The sequence below is a fragment of the Monodelphis domestica genome, chromosome 3 (genome assembly GCF_027887165.1).
Source record: "Monodelphis domestica isolate mMonDom1 chromosome 3, mMonDom1.pri, whole genome shotgun sequence".
NCBI classification, from domain to species: Eukaryota; Metazoa; Chordata; class Mammalia; order Didelphimorphia; family Didelphidae; genus Monodelphis; species Monodelphis domestica.
This window is the reverse complement of record NC_077229.1, coordinates 34,205,523-34,227,060: the sequence shown is the minus strand read 5'-3', so window position 1 is coordinate 34,227,060 and position 21,538 is coordinate 34,205,523. Positions and strand designations below refer to the sequence as shown.

The 21,538-nt window shown below is 40.5% G+C and overlaps 1 protein-coding gene across 1 annotated transcript in view; it reads right to left on the bottom strand.

The window, feature by feature from the left end:
• Positions 1-21,538, bottom strand: part of LOC100023537 (kinase suppressor of Ras 2) — a 341,593-nt gene that overhangs the window by 16,431 nt on the left and 303,624 nt on the right. Inside the window, exons 12-13 of the mRNA XM_056821664.1 lie at positions 13,892-13,988; positions 8,161-8,294 (exon numbers count right to left, since the gene is read on the bottom strand). Coding sequence (XP_056677642.1) covers positions 8,161-8,294; positions 13,892-13,988 — 231 coding nt within the window. The remainder of the gene's footprint in view (positions 1-8,160; positions 8,295-13,891; positions 13,989-21,538) is intronic.

Below are 21,538 nucleotides of genomic sequence, written 5' to 3'. Positions count from 1 at the left end.
CATAATGCAGCTAGGAATTGCCATAGGGAATGGCACTCTCTTCATAGCTGCATTATAGTTACACTCTTCCCTTTCCACTACATTTCATGCTCTTTAAAGCCCTTTCTTCCCAGGGCCCCTAGAAAGTAAACCGTCATTTTTTCATACCCATTTTATAAATGAGGAAACTGAAACTCAAATGACTTATCAGCTTCCTACAAGTAGCAATTATCTAAGGCATGATCTGAATCAGATCCAAGATTCTAGATCCCAGAGTGCCAGGTCTAGAGTTAGGAAGACATGAATTCAAATATGAGTCATCCTGGACAAATCATCTTACCCTGTTTTCCTCAGTTTCCTCATCAGTCAAATGATCTGGACAAGGAAATGGCAAACCACTCTAGTATTTTTGTCAAGAAAACCCCAAATGGGGTCATGAAAAGGCAGTCAAGACTCAGTGACAACTCAGAATCTAAACTCTTTTATTCCATGAAGCAATGCTACCTCCATCTATGATTCTAATGCCTTGTAAAATGTGTGTTGAATAGGCAACCCTTGAGAGACATTAGTTCTAGAGACATAAAATGAGGAAGATGAACTAGGTGATCCCTGGGGTCCTTTTCAAATCTAAATCTATGGTCCTCAATCCAATTCTCAGAGGTGATGAGGGAAGGCATCATTTTTTAATAGATGAGGAAACTGAGGGAGAATGGACAAATAACTTTCCTATATAGCAGTTGGGAAAGAAATGAAAAAGTGGAGAAGCAATGAATTTAGAGTCAAAGGGCTTGAATTTGAATCACATTTTTATTACTTGGAAGAGGTACACCTTGGGGAAAGTCACTTAACTCCTCTGGGTCTCAGTTTCCTCATATGTAAAAATGAGGGGGATGGAATTCTTCCAGTATTTAATCTCTAATCACTTGATAATTCTGTTTTGAGGGAAGTCTCTAACCTCAGTTTCCTCATCTGTAAAATGAAGAGGCTCGATTAGAAGCTCCCTGAGGTAGCATCAGGTTCTAAGTATAATAATATTAGATAATGAGTTACTAGGAGGAATGGGATGACTTCAGGCATCCTTGTTTTTCGCTCCTCTAAAGTCTATATTTATTCCAAATTTAAGTCTCAAGGAAATGGCCCTCTGTACCCAATTTGGTCCCTGTACTGGCACTGTCTGTCTCAAATAGACCTGAACCCAAAGCTGGGGTCTGGAATAGAACAGAGACAGCAGTCAGATGCCACTGAGCCATATCCAGCAGAGTCTGCTCCCATGGTCAGACAGGATGTTGGCGTCAGAGCTAGAAATTGGATCTCTAGGCTGGTACTTTGCCCACTGAGCCATGGTATCTCTGATGGAACCATACTAATCACCGAAATTGATGAAGCAGTATAGGCACAAATCATGGCAGTCAATGAGGCCAGTTAAGTTTTGTGATATGGGCACATGGGGACCAGAGGTGGAAGGAAGGGACTAATTGTTAGTGATTGGGAAAATTAAGCTCTCCAAGCTTGGGTTATAAAACCTTTTCATCTGGAGGAGCCAGTCTGCTATGGTCCAGGATCCTATACAGTGCCACAAAGTATGGGCTCTGAGTACAATGATGACAATCCTCCAAGTTCTTCTCTGTCATTTTCATACCATCCATCTACTACCCCCTGGACCATTTTTGCACCTCCAGTCCTCCGTGGAGGCAGCTAGATACCATAGAGGATAGAGTGTGAGCCTGGTGTCAGAAAGAACTGAGTTCAAATCCAGCCTCACACTTTTACCTATTTATTTTATTTTATTTGTATGAATAGTTGAGCAATACATATTCCTACATTGGCTGTGTTAAAAAAATAATCTCAACTGGCATTCTGAGTTTATCACACTTTTGCCTATTTAGAGAGACAGTGTTGTATAGCAGATATAGAACTGTTCTCAAGTTTAAGGAGATGTGGGTTCAAATTCTGTCTTTGCTACACACTGGCTATGTGAACTTGGGTAAGTCCCTCAACCCCAATTTATAAGTCACAGAGTAGATGCCGATGTGCACTGGAAGAGTTTCTTTTGGAGAGTATCCTACCCAGATGAAACCATAGGTCTGGTTTAAATATATATGTGAGATAGGTCTTTATTTATATCTCACACACTATCATACATACACACATACAGAGAAACACATATATTAATAAATCTTCCTGGACAGAGTGTAAATGGCAGTAATTGATCCTAGTTCCAAGAGCCTATGCTCCTAATCATTGATCAGTGGCTAGCTTATAGGGCTTCAAATGGGGACCCTCCCTGAACCCCTGATGGTAGCTGTATCTTAGAAGATGACTTGAACAACAAAAACTCCCCAAGACCCAAATTAATGCATCTTTTGTGGCTATGTGCAGGGCACAGGCCCACAGGAACCTTGGTTGTCCAACCCCATCATTTTACATAGAAGAAAAGTCAGACCTATGGAGGTAAAATGTTAGATCGGCGAATTCTGCAGGGCATCTCCTAAAACCAGAATACTCAGAAATCCAACTAGGGAGCAGGGAATGGCAGGGAAAAGCAGTATCTTGACTCTCTGCAAATGTTTGTATTCTCACGAAACCACTGAGGAATGGTTCGTTTTTTCCTCTAATGGAACTCCTCATCCCCTTTCCCACCTCCCTTCTGGATCTGGCAAATGGACCAGAGACAGTGCAAGCTATGATTATGCTGATGCTAGTAATAGATGGGTAGTATGCAGGCAACTAATTAGCCCTAAAGCTAACCACATGCTTTCCCCATCTCTGTTCTAACAGCAGACTATGGGAGAAGGGACCCGGAACTATGAGTCTGTAGCTCTTCCACTACTCTTAACTAACTGGATGACCTTGGTCAAAGTGTTTTATTTCTCTGGGACCATTTTCCTTTTCTGAAAAATTACGGGGTCTGTGTCAGAAGTTTTAAAATCTACGAGCTTCTAAGATGTTTCCCTTATTCTTAGAGAACAATTTCCAGCATCACCCCTCTAGATTGTGAGCCCAGCTTCTCCCTTTGTCTTTGTTGGCAGTATCAATGGTGAGTTGCCCTAATGCTGCTGGGCAGGAAGACTCATGGCAGTCATTATAGACTTTGCAATGGAGAAAAACAGAATATCTCTTTGCTTCTTCACCTTGATGACTAGTGGAGACCTGGCCCCAGTGTCCAGTGTATGGAAGCCTGACCAGCTAAGGGACTGTAGAAGCAGGGGAAGACAAGTGTGCCCATAGCCCATTGGACAAAGGAAAGTCATGCTTTCGGTCCAAATGGCAAGGCAATCCCCATATACCTCCTGCTCATTGAATTGAAGAGGTCAACTTAACTCATAGAGCATTTTGACATCTGTTCTTGAGTCTGAAATAAAAGGATAAAAGCCAAGCGAGCCACTGGTGATCTCTGAGGAGCCCATACCATGGATCACACAGCTAAAGCTGTGGCTAGGTCTGAGACAGCCTCTTAGGAGTCTATAAAATAGTATTTGAATACTCAGGTTGGATCAGGCAGCTTATATTCTCTCTCTCTCTCTCCCTCTGTCTCTCTTTTCTTCTCACCCTGTCTCTGTCTTTCTCTTCTTCTCCCCATCCCTCTCTCCCTTTATTTCTCTCTCCTCCATCCTCTCTATTTGTTGAGAAATGAGCAGAGGGGCCAGCCTTCCTCTAATACTACTGAGTTCTTTCAAATGATGAAATTTGGACCATTTTTCCTGTTCCAATTGAAATTATCAACACCCTTCCCTCTTCCTTTTAATACGGTATTAAAAAAAAACTTTCTTCAAATACTATTATTGCTGATAGCCAAGAGAAAAAGGGAGGAAACAAGAATATACAGACTTACAATATGTCAGAATTAGAAAGAAATCCAGAGATCATCTAGTCCCAACTCTAATAAAACAAGCATCTCTCTCCAACATTCCCAACAAGAATCTGACTATCCTATTATAATATATCACTATTGTTGGGGAATCCACTCCCTCCCACCAATCATTCTATTTTGGGACATTTCTGTAAGAAGTTGTTTTTTTCCTGATATCAAGACTCATTTTAATATTCTTTTAACAACATAGTGACATCTTTTTTAAAAATCACATTTATTTTTTTCTAAATATATTTCTCCCTACTTTGCTATGAGACAGCTTCAGTCTAATGAGATGACAACCCTATGCTCTAGGCTCCCTAGGTCCAGAGTTGTGAGTTCAGCTCCTGATGAATCTACACTGTCTGCTTTGTCACTTTTCTGTCACCCCAGGACTTTGAGGTAGGAGTAGAACAACAATGAGATAGTCAAATAGCAAAATGTAAAATGATATAATAGTATGAGTGGTGTCTTTTGACTTGCACATAAATTGGATTTAAGTGACATAGAGTTGCACAATGTCTTCAAGTTTCACTCTCTCTTCCAAAGTCATCAAAGTCCAATGGCAAGACAAAAGTCAAGATGTCTGGCAATTGGTTCAGGATGCAATGGATGAGCTTGGCTTTCTTGATGTGTAACCAAGCTCTAAGTGCTCTACAAAGCTGTTCATAAAACTTCACGGACACTGGAACAAGTTGTTCTCATTTGCCAATTCTACTGGGGAAATCTTCATGTGCTTAGGTAGACTCCCCTCTAACTTACTGATGGGTTTTAGGCTTTTCAGCTATTCTTATACTGGGTTAGCCTGCCTACTGAGATAGGTTTTAACAAATTGGGGCCACTGTGCATGCTACAGCTTCTTGGAGCCACAGGTGAGATCTGAGTGGCGGGTGGCAGGTGGCAGGTGGAGTGAAGAAGGGCTGTATGCTTGCTTCTGTGCTTTTTAGCCTGAAGCTTTCAGCGATTTGTCAGATGCCTTCAATAAGGATGAAAAATGGCATCAAAATCAGCTACTGCTCCGAGAGTGAATTGTTCAACTTGAAACGGCTACAAGCCAAGACTGAAGTGGAGAGAGTTTGTTCACAATTTTTTGTTTGCAGATGATTGTGCATTCATCGCAGCCTTTGAGCCTGAGATTCAACAAAGCAAGGATTCTCTACTGCTTGTGCTAATTTTGACCTGATCATCAACACCGAGAAAACAGAGGTTCTCCTTCAGCTAGTACTGGGTAGAGCAAATGGAGAAATTTTGAATTCTGTGAATAAGTTCACTTACCTTGTTAGTAAACTTTCCAGGGATGTCAAGATAGGTGATGGAGTTGATGTACGCATTGCCAGAGCTCGAGTAGTGTTTGGGAGGCTCCAAGGGAAGTGTGGGAGAGAAGAGGTATTTGGCTGCTTGCCAAACTGAAGGTCTGCAGAGCCGCTGTACTGACCTCATCCTTGTATGTCTACGAAAACTGGACAGTCTGCCAGTGCTGGACTAGCAAACTGAATTGCCTCCATTTAAACTATCTTAGGAAGATTCTGAAGATCACCTGGCAAGATAAGGCACTGGACACGAGGTCCTTTCTCAAGATAAAGTGCTAAATATTCAAATTCTACTGGGCGAGCTCACCTCCCATGGGCAAGCTATGTTATTTGAATGCCAAATGCATGTTTGCCTAAAAGATATTTTACGGAGAACTCACACCAGGCAAGCCCTCCCATGGAGGTCAGAAGAAGAGAGATGAGTTCACTCTAAAGTTCTCGATGAAGAATACCAATTGTGAGACATGGGAGACACTGGCATAGGATTGTCCAGCATGGCGAGCCCCCATCAAAGAAGGAGCTGTGCTCTACGAGCAGAGCAGAATTGCAGAAGTTAAAAAGAAATGCAAGATGCATAAATTTATAGACATCTACATCCCAAGTGTTCATACGAGCTGTTTGTGCCCAACTTTTGGTACATCAGTCACAGTCAGACACACTATACATTGGTCCGGATGTTATGATGTCATTTTGGTCCTCTTTGAGTATGAAGGACAACAATGAGGCAGTTAGTTGGTACAGTGGATAAAGAAGTAGATTTGTAGTCAGGAAGACTGGAGTTCAAATGCTGCCTTCAGACAGTTGCTGGCTGTGTGACCCTAGGCAAGTCACCCAGCTATTCTTTGACTCAGTTTCTTTAGATGTAAAATGGGAATAATAAAGGCATCTTCCTCACAAGAGGACCAGACACAATCACTCATGTACTTTGTCGACTTTTAAGTGCCATTGTGAATGCTAGCTTTGTTATTATTGTTATTGTTGTTACGTGGTGAGCTAATCCTAGTAATTCTAACTTTAACTGTCAACTTTTTTTTCTTTCTTTTACTTTATGTTCTGCCCCCTGGAGTCAAACACAATAGGTCTACTCCTCCCACAGGACATCCCTTTTTTCCTGGCTTCTTTCAAGATTCAGTTCAAATTTCACCTTCTATAAGAGGCTTTTCCATGGAATTTCACACCTGCCCATCATTCTCTCAGAGATTACCTTCTCTCTACTGTGTGCATATCTTCTATGTAACTTGCTATTTACCTTTAGTCCCCCCCCATTAGAATGTGATCCTTTGAAGCCAAAGACACTTTTTGTCCTACTTTGAACTCCCAGCACTTAGCACAGTGCCTGGCAATGGTAAGTCCTTAAATGCTTAATGGATTAACTTGAAGATAGAAATTATGACCTTCTTTAGACTTTACTTTTCTAGGAAAAACATGCCTCATTCCTTCAAGCAATCTTCAGATGACATTGACTCAAGACTCTTCCCCATCCTAGTCGCCCTCTTCTAGACCCTTTTCAAAATTGTAAAGTCCTTCTTAATGAGGTGCCCCAAATGGCCACCATGATACTTCAGGTGAGGTGTGCCAACAGCAGAGTATAGCAGGACTTACTGTGGCCTTAGCCTCTTCCATACAAAGAAAAATACATTGACACAGGAAAAGAAAGAAAAACAGAGATGTTATGAGAGTATTTAGCCCACTTGCTTCATTCGATGATTATGGAATGAGGCCAGAAGTCAAGACCACACATAACAGAGCCAGGACACGAACCCCAAACCTTTGGTTATGTTCAATGTTCTAGCCTTTACACACTTTCTGTGTATTTTCAAGATGCCCTCTCATAGAATCTGGAATTATTAAACTTGGAAATTCTAGACAGGTGATCTCAACTCCCCAAGGAGCATCCTGCATGAAGGATAATCTCTGAATCTTGAATGAAATTGTATTATCCTTGGTGGATTGCAATGGCACCTACCATTTGGAATTTGTTTTCAAATAATGGCAACAGCTTGCCACATGGGGATGGATCATTGGATCTAGTCAGGAAGTCTTGAGTTTGAATGTTGCCTTAGACCCTTACTATCTGCATAGCCTTTGTGGAGTTACTGGTTGGTCGTTGTCCTTCATACTTGAGTCATTGTCCTTAATACTTGAATGGGGTCCCCATGGGGTGATGGATTTTGACTCGGGCATAAATTGGGTTTGAATGAGGCAGAGTTGTGCAAAGTTGCTAGCCTTACTTTCTCTTCCAGTCATTCAGGTCCAGTGGCAGGACAAAAGTCAAGACAACGAATGTTGGCTCAGGATGCAGTGGGTGACCTTTGCTTCTTCAATGTCTAACCAAATTTCTAAGCACTCCATAGCACCTGCTTCTTCTGTTGCTTTCACTGGCCATTGGAACAAATTTTTCTCGTCTATCTATTCCTCTGGAGGAAGTCTTGGTGTTCCTGGGGTAGATATCACTCCCCCAGCCCACCAATAGATTTGAGGGATATCAGTGACCTCCAACTTCATTTAGCTCTTCTACTGAGTCAGTTTACCCGCATGTGGGCACTATGTATACTACAGCTTCTTGGAGTCACAGGTGGTGTATAAGTGGACACTAAAGGAGAATGAGTAGCCCTAAAAAGGCTCTGTAAGCCCTCATACCAGAGATACAAGTCTTCCCAGATCCTTTACACTAAGCCACTCTTAGACTCAGTTCCCTCATCTGTAAAATGGGTATAATAGTAACACCTTGTAAGGATATGATGAGAAACAAATAAGACATCATAGGTAATGCACTTTGTAGACTTTAAAGACATATGAAAATGCTTTTATTATTATTAAATCATCATTATTATGATTTTTTTACTCTTATTCACTTGCCTTATTCTTCTTTTTGAAGTCAATACTTACTAGTTGTCTGGGTGGGCACATGGGAACTCAGTGAACATGGAACAGAACAAAATAAAGCAACCTACACGGCGAAGGACTTAGGCTATGTGAAAACTCAGCTTCAGAGATATGATACCCAGTTCAAATCCTTACCTGCCCGCCTGCAGCACTCCTGATATGCTGAAGAGCCCGAAGTCTGTGATCACCACTTTGCCATTGTCATAGAAGACATTTTTGGACTTGAGGTCTTTATGTAGGATTCCTTTGGCATGGAGATACCCCATGCCCTGGAGGGAAAAAGAAATGGAAGATTCAGAGTTAGAGGGTCAAATCTTGACTCTCCGGCTTGCTATCTGAATGATCTGATCACCGTGTGATAATAGTCACTTTGCTCCTTTTTGTTTCATCATCTGTAAAATGGAATAGGTTTTTTCAGTTCCTTCCATCCCCTTCCCTCTAGTCTTTAGCTTCCCTTTTCAGATTAGCTTCCATTTTTTCTGTATAATATCTTGTATCTCTCTCACTACTTTGCTACCAGGTTTTGACTCCAAGGAACTTGCTTTTCCTGGGTTAAGCTCATCACTTCTAACTTTAGTACCATGCTGCTAACTCAAGCCTTAACTGACACTACTTCCTCAGCCTTCTTTCCTTCTGATTGGAGGGATAGAAGGCTCAGTATAAAAATCCTTCCAATTCCTTCCTTTATAGAGGGTAGAAACTGAACTTTTCATCTCAATCCACTTTGCATCTGCTGCCTTGCCTGATTTAAACTCCATAGAACATGATGTCCTCTCACTGGGTGCCCCTCCTTTAGTGTCTTCTTTTGTGTGTTGTCTCTCCCCATTCAACTATAAATTCCTGGAGATCAAGGATTGGTTTTCTTTTTTATTAATTGTGTTCTTAGTGCTTAGTACAGTGCCTAACACATAGTAGAAACTTAATAATATAGGTTGGATTGGACTAGATTAATTACTTATGAGTTATCTTCACCTTTAGACCTTAAGATAGATTCCTGAAGGCAGGAATTATTTTTTGTCCTTTCTTTGTATCCCAAATGCTTGGCAATGTGCCTGACATATAGTGCTTACTAAGTGTTGCTGATCTGAAGAGGTTGGGTTAGTTAGCTCCTAAATTCTATTCCTGCTCTATATTCTCTACATCTCTGATACAACTCTGAGGGACAGTATCTGAGGTTCTTAAAAATAGCTTGAGTTTTGGACCTTTTTCCTGGAAAACCTTCTCTAGGTGAGGGGAAGTCTTATACTCTGCTTGTAAGTGGGTTCTATTGGGTCTACAGCATGCATGCCCATTTGTACTTCTGGAATGACTGGTGTTAGAGAAAATGATGATGACAGAGCCCACTATCCTCACCCCTTCTCTCATGGCTAGTAGTGTTTCTCTTCCCTGCTTCCCATCCATTATTCACCATGTTGTTGGTAAGCTGGAGGGTGATCATTCAAAATTCTCTAATCATGGACAGTTCAGCTTCTTCATTTTTCCTCTTGTTTTTGGTTGGAATCTTTAAGAAATTTCCCAGGACCTTAATGATCCCATTACATAGTAAACAAGGAGGGGATGTGAAAGGAGGTGAAGAAGCAGAGAAGAACATAGAAAAGCATGTATGTGTGTGTGTGTGTGTGTGTTAGGGAGAGGGAGGAAAGGGAGCTAGGGGAGATTCAGAACTAGGAAGTGGTCCAAAATTTATAAATTTTAGCACTGAGCATATTAGAGAGATATATAGATAGATAGATGGATGGATGGATGGATGGATGGATGGATGGATGGATAGATAGATAGATGGGACAGATGGATGGATGGGTGAGATGATAGATAGGTAGATAGATGGATGGATGGGTGAATGGATATATATATATATAGATAGATAGATAGATAGATAGATATTTTCTTGGGAGTGTTGTACACATTTATAGTTCTGATCAAGTCAGTAGGCACACCTTTCATAAACATAGAACAGTATGCTTTAGTGGTGCTGGCCTTAGAGCCAGGAAGACTGGCTCTAAGACTGGCTTCTTTCTCAGTATTCTAGGCAACTCTCTAAGATGACATTCCAGAAGAACTGCTGCTCAGTCCTGGTTGAAGGAGTTGTTTCACTGGGGAGTTCTCTTTATTAAGGAAATCATGAATCCTGTCCCTTTTTCTGTAGAACATTTGTGTAGCGGGGGATCTTGGAAATCAACTAGTCCAATGCACCCATTTTATAGGTAAGGACACTAAGGCTTGAGAGAAGATGTATGTTACTAACTAATGGCAGAGTAAGGTTATCATAGTGCAATGCAAAGTCCACTGGATTTGGATTCAGAGGACATAGATTCTATTTCTGACTGCCCCTTACTATGTTCAGATTCTTGAGCAAATCATTAAACCTCTTTGAAGCCAACTTTCCTCCTCTGTAGAGGATGGAGGATGCATGAGGAGGATAGACTAGATGGCCTTAAAGATCCTTTCCAGCTCAATATGCCTAATTCTGTTACTTTCTGAGCCTCAGTCTTCTCTGTAATAAGAGGAAATTGGAGATGGCCTCATGAGATTCATTCTAGCTCTAGGCCAATGATTCTGAGAGTCTTCTATAGTCATAATGAATTCTGATTAAGTAAAAGTCTGAGTGGTAGACTGGCCTTCTCTTTCCAAGGCCAACAAAGATGCTTCATCATATTCCAGTTCATTAGATGAAAATGGCTCCAAATAAACAATTAGCTCATGGTGGGAACATTTGGAGGGGAGAGGGATCTTGTCTGAAGACAATCTATCTGGTCATTAACCAAAGTGCTCTTGAGAAAAATGAAAGCTGGTGGGTAAGAAGAATATTTATGATAAGACGCCATTTCCTAGAAATGGAGAGATTTTTTTCTTTTGTTAAAATGGTCATTTTTGATGATGAGCCAGGATGTTGATGGCTGAATCACCCAGAGGAGATGAGGAGTGAATTTTGGAAACACAACCTTCTAGTTGATCAGTGTTGCTAAGTTATAGAGATTTTTTTAAAGAGTTGGAAGGGAAATCAGGGACCATGTGGTCCAACCCTCTCATTTTTACAGATGAGATAACTGAAGTCCAGAAAGGGAGAAATTACTTGTCCAAGGTTTTTGCTACCTACTCAGTGATACAGTATTTAAATTCAAATCCTCTGTTCCTCAAAGTCATCCTCTTTCTATTGTACAACCCTGACTCTATAGAAAGTATATGGCATAATAAATGGAACACTGGATTTTTAGTTAAAAAGAATATAAATCCTGCCTGCGACATTTACCTACTTTGTGACCCTGGGCCAAGCACTTAAATCCTGAACTTGGAGTGTCAAAAGAGATGATACATAGAAAGTCTTTGTTAACTTTATAAAGTTGAAAATCATCCAAAGGGTGATGGAAAGGTACAGATTCTAAGATGTGACAAACAAGGAAATATGAAGGAGAAGCAGAGGAACTATGGCATCAAAAGAAGTATAGGAGTAAAAGAAGGTACAGGGTAAGAACAGAAGATATTCCAAATGTTCTCCATCCAAGAGAAGATGAGGAAGGGTCATGGTACATATGTTGCACTTAGCAAAGGTCATAGACTGGAGTCCTTGAGGATGGGGGAGATACAGTTGGATCATGATGTGCTTCATTGGAGGGAATAATGACTCTAATGAGATCACAGATCTGTTGGAGAATGCAGGTATTTGAGAACAAATATCAGTTATTATTAAGGCTGGAAAGAGCCTTGAATGGACACTTTAGTCCCCCCCCCTTCTTGCTGAGTTATACTTTGTCAATTCCAGACAGATGATAATGTAATCTATATTAGAAGACACCAAGAGAAGGAATTTCTATGAAGTGCCTCTTAGCCTTTCTATCTCTAACTAATCTAAGGAATTTCTTCTTTATGCTTAATTTTCATCCCTCTTGCTACAGAATGAAATGCAGGCTCCTACTTAGATTCAATAGAGCTGAATGGAGGTAAATGCCTTCTCTGTGACTTGATCTTTTGGATAGTTCTGTGATTTATTCCAAAATGGAATGTGCTCCCTTTGGGACATGGTGGGTTTCCCATGGCTAAAAGTATCCAGGCAGAGCCCGGAGGTCTACTTCTTTGGGATGCTGTAGAAAGAGGATTCTTAATTATAGTTTGACCAGGTAGCTACTGAGGTTTGTTCTAATTCTGAGATGATGAGATTCTATGATAGATTGACTAGATATCGGCAGAGCTGTCCTATGAAAGAAGGATGAGGCTTCTTCTTGGCTCCAGAGGGCAGAATTAGGAGAGATGGATGGAAACTGAAGAAGGAAAATTTTCTTAGCCACTGGAATGATACAAACAGTAGAATGGGCTGCCTCTGGAAGTAGTAGGTTCCTTCTCATTCAAGGTCTTCAAACAAAGGGTGAATGACCACTTGGGGATATCATAGAGGGAATTCGAGACCACATATTGGTTGACTGTACCCTCTGATGGGGTTTTCCATTACTAAGCTTCAGTGATTCTAGAAGAGCTCAATGCAGGAAGGCTAGGATCTTTGCTTACCAAAGCTCAGTCTTCCCACTCCTAAAGGAGTAAGATATATATGAATAAAATTAGCTAAGGAAGAATCCATTAAAAAAGTGAGTCATTATACCAAAAACATGCTTTTCAAAGATAGGCAGAAATGGATGGCTTAAGACTTTCAAGTATTTCTCATGAAAAAGTCAGAGCTGCATAGCTCTGTTTATAGATGTATAGAAATTCAAACATAAGAGTTAAGAGAAAGATAAAAATATAAACACTGATAAGCAGTCATAAGGAACTAAACAAAGATAAACTACTTACATTCATTTTAATATGGAGAGATGATGCATGTCACCCCTCTGAGCCCTATTATCATCAGGGGTCATAAAGAGTAGTTCTGTTAGTTCTTGATGGCCTTAAGAAAAGAATGGAAAGAGATGGGAAGAGGAAAATATGGAGAGAAGGATGGAAAAAGAAAAGAAAGGAAAAGGAATGCTAGGGAAAATTATCTCACATAATCAGGATTTGCAAGTCTATTCAAACAAGTGGAGGTGGTGCAACTAATATGACCTTCTTTCTTATCTGAACTGGTAAAATATTTATTTATTTATTTATTTATTTATTCATTCATTCATTCATTCATTCATTCATTCATTCATTCATTCATTCATTTATTTTAACCCTTACCTTCCGTCTTGGAGTCAATACTGTGTATTGGCTTCAAGGCAGAAGTGTGGTAAGGGCTAGGCAATGGGGGGCAAGTGACTTGCCCAGGGTCACACAGCTGGGAAGTGGCTGAGGCCAGATTTGAACCCAAGATCTCCCATCTCTGGGCCTGGTTCTCAATCCACCGAGCTACCAAGCTGCCCCCTTGAACTGGTAAAAATAAAAGAGGGAAGAAAACTTCCATAAAATTAGTGCAGAAATACATTAATCAACAGTAATTTAAATATCTCTCCTTCCTTCTCTCTTTTGCTCTCTCTTCTACCTTTCTTTATTTCCCCATTTTCTTTATCTTTTCTTTCTCTATCCTACTTTATTTTTCTATCATCATTCTTTTCTTTTCTCATTTGTTTTTCCTTCTTTTACTATCTTATTTTCCTTTTCTCTTTTTCTTTCCCTCGCTCTTGTTCTTTAACTCTTTTAATCCTTCCTTCCTTCCTTCCTTCCTTCCTTCCTTCCTTCCTTCCTTCCTTCCTTCCTTCCTTCCTTCCTTCCTTCCTTCCTTCCTTCCTTCCTTCCTTCCTTCCTTCCTTCCTTCCTTCCTTCCCTCCCCAGAGTTGGTGTGATTAAATCAATTTTCAACTCTTTGGATTAAGACTTCTTCCTCCAGCTTCTATTCCTGAGGAAGAAGCTGAGTTTTGTGGGGTTCTGGAAAGGAGAATTCTGTCACAGTCTTCAATACCTTCACAATCTCTTGGGCAATCTGCCTTGTTTTGTTGACATCCAAGACAATTTTGGCATCTCTCACCACTGAGTATAGAGTCCGTCCTTTACACAGACTAGAAAACAAGAAAGGAAAGGAGAGAAAGAGAAGAGTTACATATATCACAGAGAGGCCACATGTATTAAAAATTATATACACATAAGCAGTCAACACAATTAAAATAGCAAACATATAGGTGTCCATCATAATATTTATACAACAAACATGGGAACGAATCTTAGAGTCTTCTTCTGGGTGCTTCTGTAAGGAAGGTGCTTCAAATTCCTCTAGCACCAAAGTTTGAATATCCAAGAACGTGAATGAATCTTTGATCCAAAAGTTCAATATGCTCCCCAACCTGTCACAGGTTACAGATAATGAGTTCTCAAAATCAGGTCCATAACCAGTGAAGATCAATAAGTACTCTGTTTCAGGGTGCCAAAATGAACAGGGAACTGACATTCCTTATACACAGGCAGAAACAAATGAACTTAGTAGTACAAGTAAGCAAGAATAATTAAGTAAAATAGAACATTATCATATGGTGTGCACACTGAATCATAAATTTAGAACTGGAGTGGAACTTAGAGGTCATTTCATCATACCCTCTTATTTTTCTATAGATAAAGAAAATGGTAAGTTCTAGGTAAGTTCAAGACTTATTCTAGGTCTAGGTGCAGTGAATAAAAGGAAGAAGTGGAATTTGAGCCTAGGTCCTCTGACTTCAAATCCATTGGTCTTTCCATTAGACCATGTTGATAATTTCATTCTCCTTTAGCTAAACCCAGCTGAGTTCTTCTTTGGTGAAGCCCATTTCCCCCCTTTCCCTAGTGAGTTCTTTCCCAAGGGCCTTGGGAAATCTTAGGTATATGTCATTGGGTCATATACCATCCTTTCATTCCAAGATCCATGATGTTTCCCAGAGGGGTTGGTTTCTTCTCTGTACATAAAATTTTGATTTGAAACTTGTTGCCAAAAATACTGTCTAAATGGGAGGCAAATCATCTAGCTCCCACACACTTATTCTAGGAAATTCTTGAAGTCTATAACACACTGAATAATGATTAAAAAATTTAATGAGTACTGATAGTGAGAACAGCACAAGGAGTTGCTGTGGGGTCTGCCAGCCTCCCACAAGGGATGGGGTCTTGGAAATGGAACGGTGTTGGCGAAATGATGGATGGGACATAGCTTTTGCATTCAGCCCACAGCACAGGTTTCACAGGGTAAAGTGCTCCACCTTGGCTGAGGTCTGGCTTTATTTTATACCCTCATGATCACACATCTATTTGGCACACAACTTGATTCTCAACATACATGTTTCCATGGAACCCAACAACAGACAGGAAGCCTAGGGAGATAGTCAATGAAACATTGTTGCTAAGTGCATGGAAAGATGGTAGAATCAACATGACCCAGATATAGGTTGGGGAATTCAGAGCACAGATTTGCCAGAAGTTTTTTTGCCTAAAAGATAGGGTCCTATCTAAGTGTGTATATAAGAATTCTTAGGTTTAATTTTGTAAGTGGGCTCTCCTGGTAATATCCTGGGGGGACAGAGTGGGACATCTGTATTAACCCTGCAAGCATGTTGCTCTCATCTATTTTTCCTAGGGTCAAGTAAAAATAATAACCATAGCAATTCCAATAATAAGGGGATGTTAATAATGAAAGTCACTTAGGGGGGGTTTCAGTGGGTGTTTCCGTCTTTCTTGGGGGTTGCTTTGCAGTCCCCAATTTCCATGTGGACCATGTCAAACAGCATGGTCTTGATGGCTCCCAGTAAGGAGTCATCAGAAGATTATGAAAAATAGGCAAGGGGGTATCTCTAATAAAGTGAACTTGAGCCCAGTGTAACATATCTATATATCTTTATATCTATATATACAGATATAAATATATAGATAGATATAGATAGATAGATGGATAGATAGATGGATAGATGGATGGATAGATTAGGTAGATGAATAGATAGATTGATAGATGGGTGGATAGATAGCTGGATGGATGGATAGATAGATAGATAGTCAGGCATATGTCACATGCAAGGCTCTGCGTCTGGAAGAAACAAAGGCAAAGGGCTCTTGTGATAAAGTCTCAGGATAGCTAGAAAGCCTCAGGTAAGGTGGAAGTACTGGGGAGTAGATGTGGTGACCAGCATGGCTGCTTTAAAGCCAGAATGGCCCAAGCCCAAGGGTTCTGAGGTTCCTAAAACTCTTTTATGAGATGCCAGAGAGGGGTATGAATATTTATAGCTCTGAAGCACAAAGATCCAGAGGGTCCTAACCCTGAGAAGTGGTGTTACAAAGGAACCCAGTGTGAGATCAAGCAGGGGTGACCACCTAGGGAGTAGAGTCTGATCCTGGTACAAAACTCCAATTCAGGAATTAAAGCTAGAGATGAATGACTCAAGGAAAATGCTGATCAGCATACAAAACCATTGAAAATCCAGAAGTCCTCCCCAAAGGAGAGAATAACTGTAAAACCGATAGGTAGAGACTCAAAGGAATAGGTATTTTCACAAGGACTATATGAAATAGAGAGGAATAGAAGCAAGAGATTAATAAAAGAAATAAGAATTCTTGAGGAAAAAATAGAAGCAGAATTAATAGCCGAGAAGAGACTGGTAAACCTCTCAGTTTTCGATTGGAAGGGGAAATGAGGGTTAGCCAGTAGTAATGCCCAAAATAGGGGCTACTAAAATATCTTTTTGGTAGTTACGTTGAGGATTTTAAAATAAAAACAATTTGTTTAAACCCTCACCTTCCACTGGGAAATCAATACTGCGTGTTGGTTCCAAGGCAGAAGAGCAGTAAAGGCTGGGCCATGTGGGCTAAGTCATTTGCCCAGGGTCATACAGCTAGGAAGTGTCTGAGGTTAGATTTCCAAAACTATGTTTTAAACAATTTGAGGGCATCATTTATACCTCTTGGCTCAGGAGCTAGGGTTGCTCATGATAACTGTGGCTCTAACTTCTCAGCTCACAGATCATTTCAGATAGTGTGTTGGCAGATAGGAGAAGTTGGGAATTTATTCCTCTTGCTTATCTATGAGAAAACCTCACCAAAATTGGTGGAAAACAATGACTCTATTGATAAGATCCCAGAGAGGGGATATCTAAATTGGGTCATTAGGAAATTCACCTAATCATTCATTTGTTCTTCAGACAAGTGGGTGTCTAATCCTCATCATCTCTCACCTGGACACTATCTCATCTTGGGTAGGAGGTGGAGAACAGGGAGAGGACTCCTGTAAGAGGGAGTCTCTTTCCACTCCAATCCACCCTCCACTCTGCTTCCAAAATGGTTCTCCTAAAGTGTAGTTCTGCTCATATCATTCTAGTCTTCAATATCCTTTGCTGTTCAGTCCCTTCAATTGTACGCAACTCTTCATGATCCTATTTGAGGTTTTCATGGCAAGAGATATTGAATGGGTTTGCCCTTTCCTTCTCCAGTTCATTTTACAAATTAGGAAACTGAGGCACACGGTGCCTTGCCGAAGATTGTACCACTATTAAGTGTCTGAGGCCAGATTTGAACTTAGGAAGATGAATCTTCCTGAATCCAGGCCTGGCACATCATCCACTGTGTTACATAGCTCCCCTTCAATACTCTCTAGTGTATAACTTTGGAATACTTAAGTGGGAAATTTGTTAATTTGTAAAAAAAAAATTAATTACTTTTAAAAATACTTTCTAATGGTTCCTTATTTCCACCAGGATCAAATATAAACTCATTTAGTTGGTGTTTAAATCACTTCATATCATGGCTCTTTCCTACCTTTCTCAGATTCTTATATTTTAGTCTCCTTATATACACCCTATTGGCAGGTCCTCCACATTGGCTACTTGTTTTTCTCCTTACAAATGAGCTCTATTTCCCAATGGGATGCCTTTGCCTTTTCTGCCCCTAAGCCTAGAATACCTTCTCCTAACTTCTACCTCTTGGAATTCCTGCCATTCTTTAAGACTCTGCTCAAATCCTCCCTCTTACAGGAGTCCTCTCCCTGTTCTCCACCTCCTACCCAAGATGGTAGCCGGCTGCCTTCTCTAAAGCTGCCTTCTATCTCCTCTGTAGGAATCTTGTATGTGCTATGAGTTTGTGACCTGGCAACTACTTCTGCGGGGGCCGTAACCCCCACATTCTCAGTAACCACAGCCACTGAAGACCCAGAAAAGAGTCTTTTCTACCTAGTTGAAGTGGTTCAATAGCAAAAATGGATATATTTTTCTTTTAGTGGAAATAATATATATTTTTTAATTTTATAGTATTTTATTTGATCATTTCCATGCATTATTCATTAAAGACAAAGATCATTTTCTTTTCCTTCCCTCCCACCCCCCTATAGCCGACGCGTGATTTCACTGGGTATCACATGTATTCTTGCTTCAAACCCATTACCATGTTGTTAATATTTGCATTAGAGTGTTCATTTAGAGTCTCTCCTCTGTCATGTCCCCTCAACCGCTGTAGTCAGGCAGTTGCTTTTCCTTGGTGTTTCTACTCCTCAGTGGAAATAATATTAAAGAAGTTTTATTATTATCTATTTTGCTGTTGAAAGGAAGTATAGTGATTAAATCTCTGAATCTGGAATCCAGAAGACCTGAGTTCAGATCCAGCCTCATACTTATGAGTTGCATCATGCTAAGCAAGTAACTTAACCTCTGTTTTCCTCAATTTCCTCAGGCACAAAATGGGGAAAATAGCATTTATTTCACTAATGTTATGAGGATTGTGAGTAACAGAGAAAGCTAAAACAATGTCATTTTTCTGTAGTTCCTTCATCTTGCTCCTAACTTGGCTTGTATTGCAACCCCCACCTTCTCTTTGACCCTCTTTATCTGAGGTTACAAGAAATAGCTAGCCTAAAGCAGTCTCTTTCCTGTTACTAGAACCCAGTAGTTAACAGGTACCTTGGTCTTGTCCAAGGTACCTCATGCCCAAATCACCTCTTGCCTAAATCAAAACCTATATGAGTTTTGTATTTTTGTTACTTCAAGGCATCTCTATCCATGGGGATGGGGCTCCCTGGCTGTGAACTCAACAATCCCCTCCTTGGTTCCTGAATTTATGGTTTGGGTTCTGGTTCTGATTTGCTCTAGCACCCACAATCTTACCTACAGGATGAAATGGGGCAATATTTGTAAAGCATTTAGCATGGTGCCTGGCACATAGTAGGTGCTTAATATAGGATTGTTCCCTCCTCTCTCCCCTGTTGTAAGGGCTATAGGGCTTTCAATCTGACAACTTCATATATGTGTGCATGTATATACACACAGATGTACATACATATGGGTGTATATGTGCATATATACATCCATATGTGTATTATATACATACACATGTCACATGCTAAGTGCTTAATAAAATATTCTTTACTCATTCATTTATGTTTTTTCCTCCACAGATTGAGGACACGGGGCTGCTTTTTCTTTTTCTTTGTATCCTCAGAGTTTATTACAGCACATAGATCAGCATTAATAAATGCTAATTGATTGACATAATCATTAAGAACACCCAAAGGAACCATTCCGTTGCCTATGTAGAGCAATTTCCGGTCCATAGTATCAGAGTAGGAGCTTTAACTTGAGTTCGACTTCTGCTTGTTCTTCAGCAATGTCTTGTTAAAGAACTTTGCCACTTGGTTTCTGACATGCGGGTTAATGAAAGGACGAGTTTGAGTTCAGTTCTAAGACAATCTTCATTGGACCCATGGAATTTACTTCCAGAGAAATTCTGACTCATTTCATCTGATTAACATTTATGGTCCACCTCCTCTTGGTACCACATCGTACATGACAATCTATTCCCATCCTTACCCAGCACTTGCGCCCCAGGTGAGGCATCTGGGTGAAGGCAAACCTTCTTGGATCTCCATAGCACCCTTGCCCAGGGCCACTGCATGTTGTTATAAGTAAAGATAAGTGTATGCAGAGAGCAGAGGCAGACTGACAGCAGAGTGAGAAATTCTAGAATTCATCCTGGGATTCATTCTCTCTTTACTGGAGAGGGACTGGATCCCTTCCTTTGCTGGCAGTGATAGATCTGGACTTCTCCATCCTGCCTGCTTCCCTGTACCTCACTGAACCATCTGTTGAGCTTAACTTTACAGATAGCAATGTGAGAACTCCAAACCAAGCCTGGCTATCCCTACTATGCATTAGCAGATCCTACTGATGCCTGTGGCTACCCATAGAAGAGTGGGGAGGAGGATGGGCTATATAACCAATTAAAATCTAATCAGCATTTAAATTTCTGAAATGGAGATTGTGTGTGGGATGTCATCTTCATCCCCTCCCACCAAGTATTTCTCTCCTGAATACCCACCTACACTCATTATAGGCAGAAGCTAAGAGGGAAAAAATACCTTTGCTGATGCAGTAAACCTCAGAAAACAACTTAAATGGGCTTCAATATTGCAAGATGTTAATTTGATCTAGGTTAATGATATGACAGTGCTCTCTCCCTCCCCCTCTTTCTCTCCCATCCTCCCTTTTGGTGGAAGCTACTACATCTTCATCTTAGTATTTTAGGATAGTCTCATAGGGAAGGTAGAGCTGGAATACACCCAAACTGAGACCTGTTAGACTCATTATGTGCCAGCTTCTATAGCTGCCAAATTGATCTTCCTAAAGTACACATCTGCTCATGCCATCCCCTCTCCCCTCTTCCACAAATTCCCATGGCTCCCTATTACCTCCAGGATCAAATATAAAAATCCTCTATTTGGAACTGAAAGCCCTTCATGGGATGTCCACTTCCCTCCCCCTTTGCTGCCTTATTCTTAACTCCTTTCCACATACTCTAGGTTTCTTGCTATTCTTCCAACAAAACTTTCCATCTGATGATTCCAAGCATTTTCACTATGACTGTCTCTCATGCCTTTCCCTTTCTCTTCCTCTTTGACTACAGGTATTCCTGTTTTGAGTCTCACCTCCTGCAAGAAGTTTTTCCTGATTTGCCTTAGCTAGTGCCTTCCCTTTGCTGATTATCTGGAGTTCATTCTATCTATATCTTGTTTGCATGTTGTCTCTCCAATTTCACTATGGACTCCTTGAAGGGAAAGACTGCCTTTTGATTTCTTTGTACCCTGGGGCTGAGTCAAGTGCCTGACACATAGTAGGGGCTTAATAAAAGCTTGTTGACTTGATTTACTAAGGATTGGGCTGAGATCTAGACAGAGATAAAATGAAAAAGTGTCTAACTTCAAGAAGTTTACATTCTACTAGAAACATATAAGTACCAAGGAGAGAGAGGAAGAGAGAGAGAGAGAGAGAGAGAGAGAGAGAGAGAGAGAGAGAGAGAGAGAGAGAGAGAGAGAGAGAGAGAGAGAGAGAGAGAGAGAGAGAGAGAGAGAGAAATAGAGGGAGGGAGGGAGAGGGAGAGAGACACAGAGACAGACAGACAGACAGACAGAGAATGAGAGAAAATCAGCCACTAGGAAAGATGTCAGAAAATCAATCAACAAATCTGTAAGGAATTGTGCAAGGTACAGGGTGTACAAAGACAAAGGATTTAAAAAAAAGAATCCCAGGCTCAATGAATGAAGACTGCTGGTGAAGAGAAAACTGAAGTACTTTGGACAGTTCCTAGTTAAACTTAAATTCACTTCTTTGTAGCTTCCATT